Raw genomic sequence first — 17,881 nt, forward strand, 5'->3', positions numbered from 1 at the left:
GGGAGTCTGGTAACAGACGCTGTTTTTGAATCTGTTAGTGCGCGTTCTCTTTTGTATCTCTTGCCCGATAGAAGACGTTGGAAGAGTGAGTAAGCCGGGTGCTAGGGGTCTTTGATTATGCTGCCCGCTTTCTCAAAGCAGCGGGAGGTGTAGACAGAATCAATGGATGGGATGCGGGATTGTGTGATGGACTGAGCTGCGTTCACGACTCTCTGTAGTTTCTTATGATCTTGGGCCGAGCAGTTGCCATACCAGGTTGTGATGCAGCCAGATAGGATACTTTCTATGGTGCATCTGTAAAAGTTGGTAAGAGTCAATGTGGACATGCTGAATTTCCTTAGTTTCCTGAGAAAGTATAGGCGCTGTTGTGCTTTCTTGTTCGTAGTGCCGATGTGGGTGGACTAGGACAGATTGTTGGTGATGTGCACACTAGGAATTTAAAGCTGTAGTTAATGAATAAGAGTCTGATGTAGGAGTCCTTGTTGTCGAGATGCTCCAGGGATGAGTGTAGGGCATGGGAGATTGTGTCTGCTGTGGAGGATATAATGAGAGGAATGCATCCAGCATAGAAAACACACGCAGACACGGGGAGAACATGCAGATTCTGCATAGTGACCCAAGCCGGGAATCGAACCTCGGACCCTGGAGCTGTGAAGCAACAGTGCTAACCACTGTGCTACCATTCCGCCTGCGTGGGTTTCCTCCAGGTGTTCCGGTTCCTCCCACAATTCCTGAAAGATGTGCTGTTAGGTAATTTGGACATTCTGAATTCTCCCTCTGTGTACCCGAACAGGCGCCAGAATGTGGCGACGAGGGGATTTTCTCAGTAACTTCATCGCAGCGTTAATGTAAGCCTACTTGTGACAATAAATATTATTATTATGAAAAAGAAGCCAACGGTGACCGAAAACCCTCCCGCAGCAGCTTCATTTCATCCCAAAGTAAAAGTAACTAAACAAGAGCATTCGAAAAAGAAACCACCAGAAATGGTCACAGAACCCGAGGAAATTCTATGATCTATTATCTATGAACCTAATAATTTTGTAACTGATTCAGAATCCTCGGAATTCTGTCACGACTCTGGTGGAGAGATTAGAATCATCGAATTTACAGTGCAGAAGGAGGCCATTCGGCCCATCGAGTCTGCACCGGCTCTTGGAAAGAGCACCCTACCCAAGGTCCACACTTCCACCCTATCCCCATAACCCAGTAACCCCACCCAACACTAAGGGCAATTTTGGACACTAAGGGCAATTTAGCATGGCCAATCCACCTAACCTGCACACCTTTGGACTGTGGGAGGAAACCGGAGCACCCAGAGAAAACCCACGTACACACGGGGAGAATGTGCAGACTCCGCACAGACAGTGAGCCAGTGGGGAACCGAACCTGCTACCGTGCTGCCCAAGTCAGGAGGGGAGACACTCCAAAAGAAAAAAAACAGTTGCGAAGGACTCACGGCGTACGGTTAGCCCCTTTAAAGTCAAAACGGTCTAAGACCGAGTCAGTAAGAACAGTTTCTTCGGACGGGGAACAAAGAGTTACCTGAGGCAAGAATGTCCAATGGAAGCCCATGAAGCAGCTGATCCGGAAAATATTGATAGATGGTCTAAAGAATGACCTAATCCCAAGAAAGGAGGAATGGGAACATGGGAAGGGCTTGAGCGAATACGACATATTTACAATCTCCACCCATTGGACGGAGTCCAGGTTTTGTCAGCAATAAACCCGAGACTGGACAGCGGCCAGCTTTCCAGGGATGTTAAAGAAGCATGAGGGACCGACGAACAACAGTTAGAAGAGGGGTGGACTGTAGTTAAGCAGTGGCTGTTAAAATACAACCCACCGGGCAAGGGGGCCTCCACGCTGGCCGGTTTAAGCCGGCCAGTGAACGGGAGTGAGGTGGGAGGAGGGGCTGCGGCCATCGGAGCCTGACAGAACGGGATCCGAGTGGTCTAGCCGGGGTGGAAAGTTGGGGGGAGGGAACCGAGGTTGGGGGAGGGAATCGAGGTTGGGAGGAGGAGTTTTACAAGAGGCATTGGACGGGAGGAGCTGGAGATTGGGGGGGGGGGGGGGTACAACTTTGGGGTATCATGTACGGTACTCTCTTAGAGGCTGGATGCCGTTGGTTGGGGGGGGGGGGGGGTGGGTGGAGAGCCGTGTAGATTAAGGGTGACTACGGGTAATCCCTGATTCCTTTTTATCATTTGTTTATGTAAACATGCGGGTTAAGGTTTGGGGGTTGGTGGGCGGATGGGATTGTTGTTATTATGGGGATTGACATATCTTGTTGATTATTGTTTATTGTTGATGGGTGTAAATGTGGGAGAAAACGTGAAAAAGGAGGAGAATATAAAAAATAAAAATACAACCCACCAAAAACTGACTGGACAAAGGTCACCGCTTGTATTCAGAAGAAGACAGAGGAAGTAACAGAATCTGAAGAAACGTTTAGGAAAGTATGGAAGGAGCACTCAGGAATGGAAATGCCGGAAGGGCAGGAGACTTCGGACACAAGTATTTTTGGCTGTTGAAGGCTGCCTTTGTTGCTGGTTTGCGAACAGATTTGTCTAATACATTAAAACTGGTGCTTCCTGAGTGGGAACGAGTATCAATGACATACGTGATATTAATAGGTCGATGTATTTAAATTGACCGGGATATCGGAACTAAGATTCACGCTCTCCAGACTGGGTTACAGCCTAAATATTTACCATTTCAGTCAACAACAAATGCCCTATCTAATTCAAATGCTCCATGGGAGCCGAAACCACCATGGGGAAAATGCCAGAATTGTGGAAAGGACGGGCATCGGGCCAAGTCATGCCGGAAGAAATGATACGGACTCAGCAGTCAATATTGATGAGAAGATACAGGGTAACATATGGGACTATGGCTGGTGAAATTTTGATTTGCAATAAAAGGAAGGAGGCCCGGTTGAAAATACTACCAGCCTTCATTTGACACCTAGTCTTAGACACAGGTTTGATCCTACTATATTCCCTATGTGCCTAAAGTGCCTGGCAGTCGAGGGTGATGATATACATTCTCCATGGAACTGCATCAAGATTCAATCCTATTGGTCAAATGTAGTCAGGGAACTGGAGAGAATTTTTGATAGAGCCTGACCCTGTATTCCTGATCCTGTGTCTCCCAAATGGGGAAATCACCGATTCTAATGAAAAAAGGCGATTATAATATCCCGATGTTTGTCACTGGTAAAAATATCCTCGCTCCTGGATTAGCAGCAACTTCCCCTCCATCCAAAACTGGCATGGGCTGATTATGGAATGCGTTCCCACGGAATTTTTAACATCTGTTCTCCATTCTAAGTCTTATGTTTTTTATAAAGTATGGGACCTCCGACCTCAAAGGCATCAGCTCCAATTCGCCTGACTTGCTTCTCCTGGACTTTCCATGAGTGAATTCAATTTGACTGATTCATTTGAACATGATCATGTTGTTAGTATGTTTTGCAATACTCTGAGTGTGCAACTGGCATTGTTATCCTTACCCTCTTTCTTCACTCACTGGGTGCGATCCAGTGGCCATGCTGCACTGGCAAAGCAGCTCGCCGCGTCGCAGCATGGCCGATGAAACTGGGGAGACCCCGCTCCTGGAATCTACTCGGTTTGTTACGCCTCGCGAGATTCAACGCGATCTCGCGAGACGTTGTGCTGTAAATATCACCCATTGTGGGTGGGACTACATTTTGGCAAATCTGCATATTAGAGCGAGGCAGTTAGCCCCACTCTAATGTGCATGTTCCCCAGGTACCTGAGGCTTTGGGATTCATTCCCTTCACCTCAGGGAACTTGGGCGAGCGCCATTCAGCACTGATCCCCGCAAACAGGGGCGAAACAGAATGGCACTCACGGGGGTCTCCCAGAGGATCGGAGGCCTACAAATTGCATGCCCTTTGAGCAGGGTGGTGCCCTGGCACTGCTGGTGCCACCTGGGCACCCTGGCAGTGTCAGCCTGGCCCTTGGCAGTGCCACTTGGGTGCTGGCCTGGCACTGCCAGGCTGGCATTTTTTGCATATGCATGTGATCGGGCAGGGTGTGCACAGTGTGTGTCTTGAGAGAGGTTCGGGTGGCTGGCGACCCTTCCATAGTGCGATCGGGCTGGAGGGGGTGGGGTCGGGAGGTCAGGGCTCGCTTCTGGAGCCTTGGAGATTGAGACATCATTTAAAAATGGCCTCACCATCTCTCGCTAAACTGGGGAGTTCCAGCCAGCGAAGCTCCTCACAGTAGAAAACGGGCTAAGTGCAGCCTTGGCTGTGCGTCCCCATTCCGGTCCGCTATACAATGCGTGTCACGTTGAATAGCCATGTGTTTCTCAGCGCTGAGAGTGGCATGAAACACGCAGCTAAACGTGCTCGCTAGGGGACTTTGTTTCCTCTTCGGAAAATCGCGCCCACGATGTTAACTTGTTATCTGGTTGTTCTATTGCAAAATGTTGTTGTATTGTTGCTGGCAATAGCTCTTGTTCTGCTCTGTACCCATTTCCCACCAATTTTACTGTTACTCTGTTGTGGTTATGCTTAAAAAAATGTTTTTAAAAAATATAATAATAAACAGATTTAAAACAATCTGTCCAATTTATCCGTAAAAAACATTCAATGACCCTCCCTGCCTCCACTGGTCACTATGGATAAGAATTCCAGAGACTAACGACCTTCTGAGGGAAGAGATGACTGGGAATATATAACATAGCTACAGAACAATATTACAAGACAAGAAATGATAATAAACCAAAGAGAAAATGCTGGAAAATCTCAGCAGGTCTGGCAGCATCTGTAGGGAGTGAAAAGAGCTAACGTTGAGTCCAGATGACCCTTTGTCAAAGCTAAAAGACAGAGAAAGTGGGAAATATTTATATTGTGGAGTGAGAATGAAAGATGAGTCATAGCCACAGAAACCAAGGGAAACGGGGTGCTAATAGCCACAGAAAGCAAAGGGAAAGAGTGCTAATGGCAGTCCCCAGAGAACAAAAGGTGTGAAAGGCCAAACTGCAGAGAAATTAACATCAGAGGGTAAACTGTGAAGATGTAGATGTGGGGGGAGGGGAAGGGGGAAGCAAAGGGGAGATAAGGTAAGGAAACGTGGAGAAGATGGGGGGGGGGGTAAATATATATAAAGAAAGGCAAGAGAGAAATAAATGGTAAAAGGCAGTTAAAATGAAATGGGAGGAAAACAAATGGGTCGAGGTGGGGTAGAGCTGATCATCTGAAGTTGTTGAATTCGATGTTGAGACCGGAAGGAATTAGCGTGCCTAACCGGAAGATGAGATGTTGTTCCTCCAGTTTGCATTGAGCTTCACTGCAACACTGCAGAAGACAAGGATAGACATGCGGGTATGGAAGCAGGGTCTTGTGTTAGGCAAGCGTAGCTAGGACCCATGCGGGCACCCATTGTTGCACATTTCATTTAGAGAAAATGGGATGATAATAAATGTACTTTATTGCAGAACCATCAATAATATATCTGATCTGTGCCATATAACTACACTGGACATGTCTCGTTATTTCTGATATTAATTTACTGCCCCCTTAACTGTCAGCCATCTCCTGGGGAAAAGAACCCTTCAATTGTGAGCATTCAGAAAGAGACCATCCTTTTAGCCAGACAAATAAATGTGTCAAGCTGAGGGAGCAAAGGATGTCAATGTCTTTGAGAGAGAGAGAGAGACCTGGGCCAAGCTTTGCAGAGTCTGCACCCTCCCTGGATTCACTTCCTTTCCCTTCAGTTGCTGCAAGTGACCAATTGAAGGTGAGAATGAGAAAAGAAATGGAAAGGGCGAGAAAAGAAAGTGTTTTACTGACAGATATTGGAGACAGGAGGAGGTTTCAGTCTGTGTGAAGCTCAATCCTCATTCACACAAAGCCCGCGCGCTGATTGGCTGGAGGACGAGAGTCCTTCCGGTCCCACAACTCTTTCCAATGATCAAAACCTCAGAAGGAAGGTCAGGAGGCGGGTTCTCCTCTGCACCTGTGCAACTTCCCCTCTTCCTTGGAACATGCGCAGTCCCGGGCCAGGGGGAGCTCACCGAGTTGCTTCTCTATCTGGGTGGAGCCGTCAGCCGGTTTCTTGGAAACCTTTGTCTCGAGGAGGTACAGGGTGAAAACTGGTGGGGGTGGGGCTCCCGTGTCCGCGTGCCGAGCCTGCGCACTGAGACCCCAAAACGTCAGTTGAACAGAGTGATTCTTATTGGCTGATTCAGATCGGGTTCTCGTGACGTCACAAAGCGGACGGCTGGAGGTGAAACTTTCTCTTGTCTCCAACATTTCGGAGTAAAACACCTTCTTTTCTTCCCCTTTTCATTTCTCATTCTGACCTTCAGTTGGTCACTTGCAGCAACTGAAGGGAAAGGAAGTGAATCCAGGGAGGGTGCAGACTCTGCAAAGCTTGGCCCAGGTCTCTCTCTCTCTCAAAGACATTGACATCTTTTGCTCCCTCAGCTTGACACATTTATTTGTCTGGCTAAAAGGATGGTCTCTTTCCCAATGTTCACAATTAAAGGGCTGGTTTCCCCTGGAGATGACCGACATTTAAGGGACAGTAAATTAATATCAGACAGAGATATGTCTAGTATTTTTAAATGGTACAGATTAGATATATTACTTATGGTCTGTAATAAAGTACATTTATTATTAACTCCAGTAGTGTAATATTGTACTGTAGCTACGTTTTATATTTCCAGTCATCTCTTCCTCAGAGGGTTGTTAGTCTCTGGCTTTCTCTTCCACAGGGACCAGTGGAGTCTGGGAGTCACTGAATATGTTCAAGGATGAGTTGGATGGATTTTTAATATTTATTTTGTTCTGTTTTTAAAAACTTTTTAAAATAATGAATGCTACAGACTAACAGAAATATTGATGGAAAATGGGTATAGTGTAGAACAACTGATATTGCCGCATAAATACAAGCAACACATTGAGAATTAATTTGTCGCAGGATATTTTTGGGACTAGAGCTGCTATGTGAAATGCCAGATCAATTGAACAACCAGTTAACAGGTTAACATAGTGAGTGGGGAAAGAGGGTAAGATTATATAAAAACAGAAGGGTAACAATGCACACCCCAAAATATTACAAAACAGACTAACAGCATAGTCGAATTAAAATAACATAGATGACGCAGAATCTCTGTCGTGCAGAAGGAGGCCATTCGCTTCATCAAGTCTGCACTGACCCTCAGAAAAAGCACTCACCGAGGCAGACTCCCCACCCTATTCCCATAATCCGGTGCATTGATCATCGTCAACCCACCTAACCGAACATCTTTGGACACTAAGGGGCAATTGAGCATGACCAATCCACTTAACCTGCACATCTCTGGACTGTGGGAGGAAACCAGAGCACCCGGAGGAAACCCACGCAGGCCCAGGGAGAAAGCGCATCTCCACAGAGACAGCCACTCAAAGAATCAAACCTGCGACCCTGGCTCTATGCAGCAGCAGTGCTAACCACTGTGCCCTACTCTGGGCTCAGTTGAATTGGATTCATTGATGGAAATCCCTGGAGGAGCAAGTCAGCCAGATTGGAGCACATGTATTTGAGATAGGGGTCTCATAATTGAACAAATGCATCAGACTTAGAATGAAGTACAGACATTAAAAATTCTAATGGGATACATTCCGTAATCAGTCTATGCCAGTTTTGGATAGAGGGAGAACAGACTGGCCTGCTTCCATATCGAGCCTGATGGATGTTGGGTCTATCCTAACCAAATTCCGTGTGAACCTAAGATGTGAGGCCAATTGATAAAGCCTGATATTCGGGAGACACAAAGATCCCTGAGCTCCTGGTGATTGGAGCTTAACAAACTTGAGGTGAGGTTTATTTTTGTACTAATCATTCCATTAATTTCCTTAATGACTCTGGTCGACAGCAGTATAGGCAGCATTTGCAGAGGGTACAACAGTCTGGGCAACACATTCATTTTAATGAAGGTGATCCTCACCATGAAATCGGAAGAGCTGACCACCGGGCAAGGTCCCACCTAATAGTCACCATCAGCTGTGGAAAGTTGGCCCCATATAGCTGTCTGAAAGAGGGGGACATTGACATTCCCAGATATTTAAATCCCAAGGGGAGTACCTGATTGGAAACTTAGCAAGAGGAGGGGGCTTACCCTTCAACACACCCCCTCCCCCTCACTGGCCTCTGACTCAGTAAAAGTCATCTTATAACCAGAGAAGGCACTAAATCTGTCCACAATCGGGTGCAGCTGGTTAAGATGAACATTTTGCTGTGGTTTTTATTTTTATCTCCGTGCCTAATGGTCTTTTTGCCAAAATTGTTCTTTATGGGGGTGGATAGGTTGGTTTAATTGTTTGTGTGGGCAGATAAGGTGGCAAGTATTAGGAAGACGGTGATTCAGAGAGGGCGACAGTCAGGGGGCTTGGCCCTGCTGAACCTGTTATACTATTATTGGGCGGCGAACGCAGAGTAGGTGTGGGGTTGGAGCAGGGAAACGGAGGCTTTGTAGGCTTCCATTAAAGGGTAGGTGGAGTTAACGGGTTACAGAGATAGGATGGAGACATGGGCATATGTAGGGTGCTCTTTCGAAGAGCCGGTGCAGACTCGATGGGCTGAATGACCTCCTTCTGCACTGTAGGGATTCTATGTTCTATAGTAGGGTGCTGGGGGGGGGTGGGGGGGGGGGGGGGGGGGAGATGGAAGGGGGGAATACGGTCTGATCATGTGAGGGGGAACTTCACAACTGTTCACAGGATCCATTGACTGACAGATCAATCCCAGAACAGGGAAAATCACAGGCATGGCGAGGGAACTGGGAACGTTCATGGAGCAGATGGGGGCAGTGGATCCCTGGCGGTTCATGGAGCAGACGGTGCAGTGGACCCCTGGCGGTTCATGGAGCAGACGGTGCAGTGGATCCCTGGCGATTCATGGAGCAGACGGGGGCAGTGGATCCCTGGCGGTTCATGGAGCAGACGGGGCAGTGGATCTTTGGCGATTCTTACACCCGGATGAGAAGGAATTCTCGTTCTTCTCACCAGTACACAAGGTCTACACTCACATCGGCTTCTTTGTTGTGGGGAAATCGGTGCCTCCAGAAATAGCCAGAGCGGAATAATCCATGATTGTAATCTCAGACCACACTCCACATTACATGGATGTGAGGTTGGAGACGGGCCAAGCCCAATGCCCCACATGGAAGTTGGACACGACCCTCTTGGCCAACAAGGTCTTCTGCCAGAAAACATCACCGGCCATCGGCAAGTACATCACTAACAACCAGAACGGGGAAGTCTCACCTTCCACGTTCTGGGAGGCATTGAAGGCTGTGATTAGGGGAGAAATAATCACCAAAAGGCTCGTAGAGACAGGGAAGAGAGAGCGGTTAGGTAGCAACTGATCAACTCCATTCTGGAGGTTGACAGACGATACTCCGAGGCCCTGACCATAGAGCTTCTCCTGTAGAGGAAGAAGCTGCAAAACAACTTTCACCTGCTCCCCATGAGCAAGGCAGTGCACCAACTCCGCCAGACACTGGGGACCTTTTATGAGCACAGAGAGGGCTGAGAAAGAAGGCAGCCACGAGGGAAATAGCCCAGGTAAAGGATAACAGAGGCAGACGGTATAATAATCTTTATTATTGTCACATGTAGGCTTACATTAACACTGCAATGAAGTTATTGTGAAAATCCCCCAGTCGCCACACTCCGGCGCCTGTTCGGGTACACTGAGGGTGAATTCGGAATTTCCAAATTACTTAACATTATGCCTTTCGGGACCTGTGGGAGGAAACCAGAGCTCCCGGAGGAAACCCGCGCAGGCATGGGGAGAACGTGCAGACTCCACACAGACAGTGACCCAAGCCGGGAATCGAACCTGGGACCCTGGCGCTGTGAAGCAAAAATGCTGACCACTGTGCTACCGTGCCGCCCAACCATAGCCGTCCTGTAGCCCAACCAAAAAAGGTCAACCACGCATTCGAGGCCTTCTACCGGGGACTGTACGCCTCCGAGGACCCCCTCCCCGCTCCCCGGAGAGAGTTTGGAATCTTCTTGGGCTACAAACTCAACCTGGGCAAAAACAAAGATTTCCCGGTGAGGCAGAGAGGGGGAGGGGCAGAGCTGGAGGGCCTCCCAGTTAAAATAGCCCAAAACAAATCCCGCTACCTGGAGATCCAGGTTCCCCACGAGTGGACACGGATCCACAAGTGGAAGCTGACCAGTCTGGCGGAGGAAGTCAAAAACGACCCACAGAGATGGGATGGATTCCTGCTTTCCCTGGCGGGGAGGATGCAGGTGATCAAGATGAACGTACTGCCCAGGTTCCTTTTCCTGTTCCGATCCTTACCGATCTACATCCCCAAGGCCTTTTTCCATTCAATAGATAAGGTGATTATGGCGTTTGTGCGGAGGGGCAAGAATTCAAAACTCCCTAAAACAGTACTACAATGGAGAAGAAACATGGGAGGCCTCCCCCTCCCGAACTTGCAATACTATCACTGGGCAGCCACGGCCGAAAGAGTGAGGAGATGGGCAAAGGACCCAGACACGGAATGGTTGATGATGGACGAGTCCTCATGTACAGGACTGATCCTCCTGGCCCTCGCCACGGCAACACTCCCAACCCCTCCAGCACCAGTCCTGTGGTGGTAGTGACCCTGAGAACCTGGAACCAGATGTGGCAGCATTTCAGTCTGACCGATGTGTCCATCATGGCCCCCATCTGCGGCATCCATAGGTTTGCACCAGCCATTCTCGACACCACCTTCAAGAGGTGGAGACAGGATGGGGGAACACTGATGGTTAGGGACTTTTACACGGGAAATAGACTAGCGACCTTAGAGGAGCTGACTGAGAGACTGGACCTACCAAACAGGGATGAGCTCCAGGTCAAAAACTTTCTCCACAAGGAGACACCGGCATACCCAGGAACCCTGAGAAGCACAATGCAAGAGGAGTTACTGGACGCAGACAGTCTGGGGAAGGGAAACTGTGGGGACCTGTACGGACAACTCTTCACCAGGATGCGCTCCTTACTGGACGAAACCCAGGACAAATGGGCGGAAGAGCGAGGGACGGAAATAGGGTGGGGACTCTGGAGCGAAGCACTGAATGGGACCCACTCCACCTTCTCCTACACAAGGCTAAGCTTCATGCAGCTGAATGTTGTGCACAGAGCACACCTGACAAGAACCCGAATGAGCAGGTTCTTCTCGGAGATGGAGGACAAATGAGAATGGTGCCAGCGAGGCCCGGCAAACCATGCCCACATGTTCTGGGTATGTCCCAGACTTGTCGAATTCTGCACAGCCTATTTAGAGGCAATGTCCATGGTTATGAGGGTGGAGTCGTGCCCACAAATGGCAGTCTTCGGGGTATCGGACCAGCCAGAACTATTCATGGGGAAGAGGGTGGACGCCCTTGCCTTTGCTTCTCTAATTGGCCGCTGGAGAATCCTGCTCGGCTGGCGATCAGCAGCACCACCCACAGCTGCAGACTGGCTGGCAGACCTATCGGAATTTCTCCACCTGGAGAAGATCAAGTTCACCGTCCGAGGGTCAGAGGATGGTTCCCACAAAGTGTGGAGGCCATTCACCAACTTGTTCCAGGATCTGTTTGAAGCCAGCGGCCAATGGAACACTGGGGAGGGAGGAGGGCGTACGGGGGCCAACGGGATCACAGGGAGCAGGCAGGAAAAGGGATGTGGGGGGGTGAGGCTACTGGGAAAAGGAGGGAGAACCAGAAACCAACTGACACAGAGACCAGAGAGCCTAGAACAAAAACACAAGAAGAGGAACCCCCAAGGGAAGGTTTAAAACAGGACAGGGAGTGCGCGGGGTGGAAGGGGGGAGCCCCATCAATGGGGGGGAAGGGAGGGCACCGTCCACTTGTAAATAACAGATAACTCCCATTGTACAGTGAAGGGCCCAGGAAAGGACCCAGAAACGACGAGTGAAGGGGGCGGAGGGGAGGGACGGGAGATGGGGGGACCGGCACAAAGGAAATTGTCATGCCCATTGTAATCGGCAGAGTTACCCTGAGTGCTTGGATAGCATATAATAAGCATTGCCACAAGTCTGTTACTGGATGAAAAAGAGGTGAAAAAAACTGCCCCACCCAATCCCACCTCAATTTATAGTGTTCCTCATAATCCAGATGAGTTTCCTGTAATAAAGCTATGTCGACTTTCTCGTTAAGAAAGGAGAGGATCTTTTTCCTTCTGATAGGGTGATGGGTGCCCCGTACATTCCCTGAGAAAATTTGCCAATTAACTGCCGCCATTAGTTAGGCGACAGAGAGAACAGGAACAGATTTTCACACCACAATCGGGCGTGCGCCATTACCCCCTCCTCCAACTCACTTTACCAAAGTCTCCCCAAACTGCTCCTTTCACAGATAAAAGCCCCGTCTGTACCAGAGTAGGATAAAGTCAACAACACATAAACCCTCCCATAATAACAAAAATACAAAAGAATCACCACCACAATAGATCCAAGGGGACATTCCTCAATAAGACTGAGGACCCGGAGGATTAACCCCACGGCCAAACTGTCGTTACCCTCAGGATACCTTCTCCAAAATGAGGGGAAGAAAAGTAACTTTTGTAAATTGTTTTTACAGGATATTAGAAGAGGAGGAATTACAGACAGAAATCTCAAACGTCACGTCTCGATCTGACTGAGTCTCTGAATTCCTTGGAACTGAATATCACTGGACTTTGAATCTAGAAGGAGAAATGTTTGTCTTTTCTGTCGGCTTCAAAACATCAGTGTGACTGGAAAAGCCCCGAGACACACACACCCGAGTGAGAGTGTTCCAGAGCACTGACAGTGGAAAGAGCTTTAACCAGTTACACAGCCTGAAAAAACATCACACCATTCACAGCGGACAGAGACTGTACACGTGTTCTGTGTGAGGACGAGGCTTCATCTGATCGACAAACCTGGAGAGACACGAGGAGACCCCCACCCTGGAGAAACGGTGGAAATGTGGGGACTGTGGGAAGGGATTCAGGGTTCCATCTGCACTGGAAGCTCATCGGCGCAGTCACACTGGGGAGAGGCCGTTCATCTGCTCTGTGTGTGGGAAGGGATTCATTCAGTTATCCGCCCTGCGGACACACCAGCAAGTTCACACTGGGGAGCGGCCGTTCACCTGCTCTCAGTGTGAGAAGGGATTCACTACTTCATCGAACCTGCTGGCACACCAGCGAGTTCACTCTGGGGAGAGGCCGTTCACTTGCTCTCAGTGTGAAAAGGGATTCACTCAGTTATCCAACCTGCGTATACATCAGCGAGTTCACACTGGGGAGAGGCCGTTCACCTGCTCTCAGTGTGAGAGGGGATTCACTACTTCATCGAACCTGCTGGCACACCAGCGAGTTCACACTGGGGAGCGGCCGTTCACCTGCTCTCAGTGTGAGAAGGGATTCACTCAATCATCCCACCTGCAGACACACCTTCGGGTTCACACTGGGGAGAAGGCATTAACCTGCTCTTAGTGAGAGAAGGGTTTCAGATATCCAACACCCTGCGGGAACACTAGCGAGTTCACACCTGGAAGAAGCCATTCACCTGCTCTGAGCAGGGGAGACATTCAATGATCCGTCCCAACGATGGAGACAGTAGCGAGTTAATTCTGGGGAGAGACCATTCATCTGCTCTCAATGTGGGGAGGGGTTTTGTGATTCATCACACCTGTTGTGACTCCAACAGGTTCACAATAAATTACAGATGTTGACGCCGTTGTTATTGTTTCTGCTCTCACTGACATCCAGGACTGCATTTTGTTCATTCTGACATCTGGTGAATGGTGATGATTGGAGGGTTTCTTTCTGCTGGACTGGCCGGTCTAACACCTCTGCCTCCGGTGGGCTGACCATTTTTGAGCCTCGTTGCGATTACCTGGTTCCAAGTTTGGCGAGGAGCACAGAATGAAAAGGTGTTTGCACGTTGGAAGATATTTAGTTCCCAAAGTAGCCATGTTGCCATGAAGATGGGCTATGGTGGTTACAGGGTTCTTTTGCCTAATTTATCTCGGTGTTTCCCACAGAAGAAAACTGTCACGGTATGAGGGGCAAGTTGTCTGTGGTAGATTGGGAAATTACAATAAACATATCACTGAAAGTGGCAACGCAGGTGGATAAGGAGCTAAGAAGGCAGACGGCATGCTTGTCTTCATTGGTCGGGGCATTGAGTATAAAAATTGGCAAGTCATGCTGCAGCTGTACAGAACCTTAGTTAGGCCACACGTGGAATATTGCCAACAATTCTGGTCACCACATTACCAAAAGGATGTGGAGGCTTTGGAGAGAGTACAGAGGAGGTTTACCAGGATGTTGCCTGGCCTGGAAGGTATTATCTGTCAGGAGAGGTTGGATAAATTCGGATTGTTTTCACTTGAGCGACGGAGGTTGAGGGACGACCTGATAAAAATTTACAAAATTCTGAGTGGCATGGACAGAGTGGATAGTCAGAAGCTTTTTCCCAGTTTGGAAAAGTCAATTACCAGGTGACATAGATTTAAGGTGCCAGGGGAAAAGTTTAGAGGAGATGTGCGAGGGAAGTTTTTTACACAGAGGGTGGTGAGTGCCAGGAACTCGCTGCCGGAGGAGGTGGTGGAAGCAGGTACGATAGTGATGTTTAAGAGGCATCTTGACGCATACATGAATCAGATGGGAATAGATGGATACAGACCCTGGAAGCACAGAAGGTTTTAGTTTAGACAGACATCATGATCAGAGCAGGCTTGGTGGGCCGAAGGGCCTGTTCCTGTGCTGTACTGTCCTTTGTTCTTTGTATGATGATAGACAATAGACAGGCAACCACTCGCATTTTATTTACATAAACTATAGATTCCTTTCAGAAGCAAAAGTGAAGCTATCGTGGCTAACAAGAAAAGTTAAAGATTCCATTAGATCAGTGGAGGAGACAAGAGAGTAGTGAGCCTGAGGATTGGGAACTTGTTTTCGAATTCAGCAAAGGAGGACCAAGAATCTGGTAAAGAGAAAATAGAATATGAGAGCAAACTGGGGAGTACTGGAAAAGTTCCTATCGGAAAAGGAAAAGATTAGCAAAGACCAATGTGGGTCCATTCCAGGCAGAGACAGGAGAGTTTATAATGGAGAATAAGGAAATGGCAGAGAAACTAAACAATGTGTGTCTGTCTTCACGGAGGAAGATACAGAAATTGTCCCCAAAACACGAGAGAACCAAGGGACTAGTGAACACGAGGAACTGAAAGAGATTAGTATTAGTGAAAAAGCAGCACTGGAGAAAATAATGGGATTGAAAGTTAATAAATCCCCAAAAGCTTCTCTCCATCCCAGAGTGTTGAAAGAGGTGGCTGTAGAGACAGTGGATACATTGGTCGTCATCTTTCAAAATTCTATAGATTCTGGAATGGTTCCTGCAGATTGGAAGGTGGTAAATGTATCCCACTATTTAAGGAGAGAGAGAAAACGGGGAACCACAGACCCATTAGCCTGACATCAGTAGGAGGGAAAATGCTACAATCTATTATAAAGGATGTGATAACATATGAATTAGGAACAGGAGTAGGCCACTCGGCCCCTCGAGCCTGCTCCACCATTCAATACGTTCCCGGCTGATCTGATTGAAACCTCAACTCCACAGAGGCTCCTGAGAAAATAAGTCTTGGGAGATCGTAATAATATTCTTTATTATAATCAACTTTATTATTGTCACAAGTAGGCTTACATTAAGACTGCAATGACCTGCAAGGTAAGCAAGTTAATCTGTACTCACCTCACCACAGACAGCGACCTTTTAAATGGTCCCCTCTGCCTCGCAGCCCCCGCGCTTTTTCAAAATTCCCGCACTGATTCTAAGGTCCCAGCTCTCACACCCGAACTCAACAGCTGACCTGCAAGGTAAGCAAGTTAATCTGTACTCACCTCACCACAGACAGCGACCTTTTAAATGGTCCCCTCTGCCTCGCAGCCCCCGCGCTTTTTCAAAATTCCCGCGCTGATTCTAAGGTCCTGGCTCTCACTCCCGAACTCAACAGCTGACCTGCAAAGTAAGCAAGTTAATCTGTACTCGTAAGCAAGTTAATCTGTAAAAGGTCGCTGTCTGTGGTGAGGTGAGTACAGATTAACTTGCTTACCTTGCAGGTCAGCTGTTGAGTTCGGGAGTGAGAGCCAGGACCTTAGAATCAGCGCGGGAATTTTGAAAAAGCGCGGGGGCTGCGAGGCAGAGGGGACCATTTAAAAGGTCGCTGTCTGTGGTGAGGTGAGTACAGATTAACTTGCTTACCTTGCGGGTCAGCTGTTGAGTTCGGGAGTGAGAGCCAGGAACTTAGAATCAGCGCGGGAATTTTGAAAAAGCGCGGGGGCTGCAAGGCAGAGGGGACCATTTAAAAGGTCACTGTCTGTGAGTACAGATTAACAACTTACTTACCTTGCAGGCCAAGTCGATTTCAGCAGGAGCGGAGCAGGCTAGTCCATTTCAGCGGGGGCAGTGCGGAAGTGATTTCTGGGAGGTAAGTTTCTCCTTTAAATTTTTTTTTTTTAATTCTAGTGTTTAAGGTGGGAACAGGAAGTCGACCCGCGGACTTCTGGGAAGACCCTCACCAATAAATTCTGGTGGAGAGGAAACCCGAGACACTACACGTGTAGTGTCTCCCACCCGCATTCCTCCTCTAACCTAATAATAAAACCCATTGGTGTGAGGTAAGTACCATATTTTATTATTGTTATTAATATTTTTTTTAATATAAAAAATTTAATTTAGTTGTTAGCCAGATCTTGGTAGAAAGTTAGAGGGATGGCAGGGAAGGGAGTGCAATGTTCCTCCTGCAGGATGTTTGAGGTGAGGGATGCCGTTAGTGTCCCTGCTGATTTTACCTGCAGGAAGTGCTGCCATCTCCAGCTCCTCCAAGACCGAGTTAGGGAACTGGAGCTGGAGTTGGAAGAACTTCGGATCATTCGGGAGGCAGAGGGGGTCATAGATAGCAGCTTCAGGGAATTAGTTACACCAAAGATTGGAGATAGATGGGTAACTGTAAGAGGGACTGGGAAAAAACAGTCAGTGCAGGGATCCCCTGCGGTCGTTCCCCTGAGAAACAAGTATACCGCTTTGGATACTTGTGGGGGGGACGACTTACCAGGGGTAAGCCATGGGGTACGGGCCTCTGGCACGGAGTCTGTCCCTTTTGCTCAGAAGGGAAGGGGGGAGAGGAGCAGAGCATTAGTAATTGGGGACTCTATAGTCAGGGGCACAGATAGGAGATTTTGTGGGAGCGTGAGAGACTCACGTTTGGTATGTTGCCTCCCAGGTGCAAGGGTACGTGATGTCTCGGATCGTGTTTTCCGGGTCCTTAAGGGGGAGGGGGAGCAGCCCCAAGTCGTGGTCCACATTGGCACTAACGACATAGGTAGGAAAGGGGATAAGGATGTCAGGCAGGCTTTCATGGAGCTAGGATGGAAGCTCAGAACTAGAACAAACAGAGTTGTTATCTCTGGGTTGTTGCCACGTGATAGTGAGATGAGGAATAGGGAGAGAGAGCAATTAAACACGTGGCTACAGGGATGGTGCAGGCGGGAGGGATTCGGATTTCTGGATAACTGGGGCTCTTTCTGGGGAAGGTGGGACCTCTACAGACAGGATGGTCTACATCTGAACCTGCGGGGCACAAATATCCTGGGGGGGAGATTTGTTAGTGCTCTTTGGGGGGGGTTTAAACTAATGCAGCAGGGGCATGGGAACCTGGATTGTAGTTTTAGGGTAAGGGAGAATGAGAGTATAGAGGTCAGGAGCTCAGATTTGACGTCGCAGGAGGGGGCCAGTGTTCAGGTAGGTGGTTTGAAGTGTGTCTACTTCAATGCCAGGAGTATACGAAACAAGGTAGGGGAACTGGCAGCATGGGTTGGTACCT

At 48.5% G+C, this 17,881-nt stretch overlaps 1 protein-coding gene across 1 annotated transcript in view; it reads left to right on the plus strand.

The window, feature by feature from the left end:
• LOC140421965 (uncharacterized) overlaps positions 1-17,881 on the plus strand; it is a 136,390-nt gene that overhangs the window by 30,536 nt on the left and 87,973 nt on the right. Inside the window, 1 exon segment of the mRNA XM_072506954.1 lies at positions 13,110-13,466. Coding sequence (XP_072363055.1) covers positions 13,110-13,466 — 357 coding nt within the window.

The sequence above is a fragment of the Scyliorhinus torazame genome, chromosome 5, assembly GCF_047496885.1.
Source record: "Scyliorhinus torazame isolate Kashiwa2021f chromosome 5, sScyTor2.1, whole genome shotgun sequence".
Classification (NCBI taxonomy): Eukaryota; Metazoa; Chordata; class Chondrichthyes; order Carcharhiniformes; family Scyliorhinidae; genus Scyliorhinus; species Scyliorhinus torazame.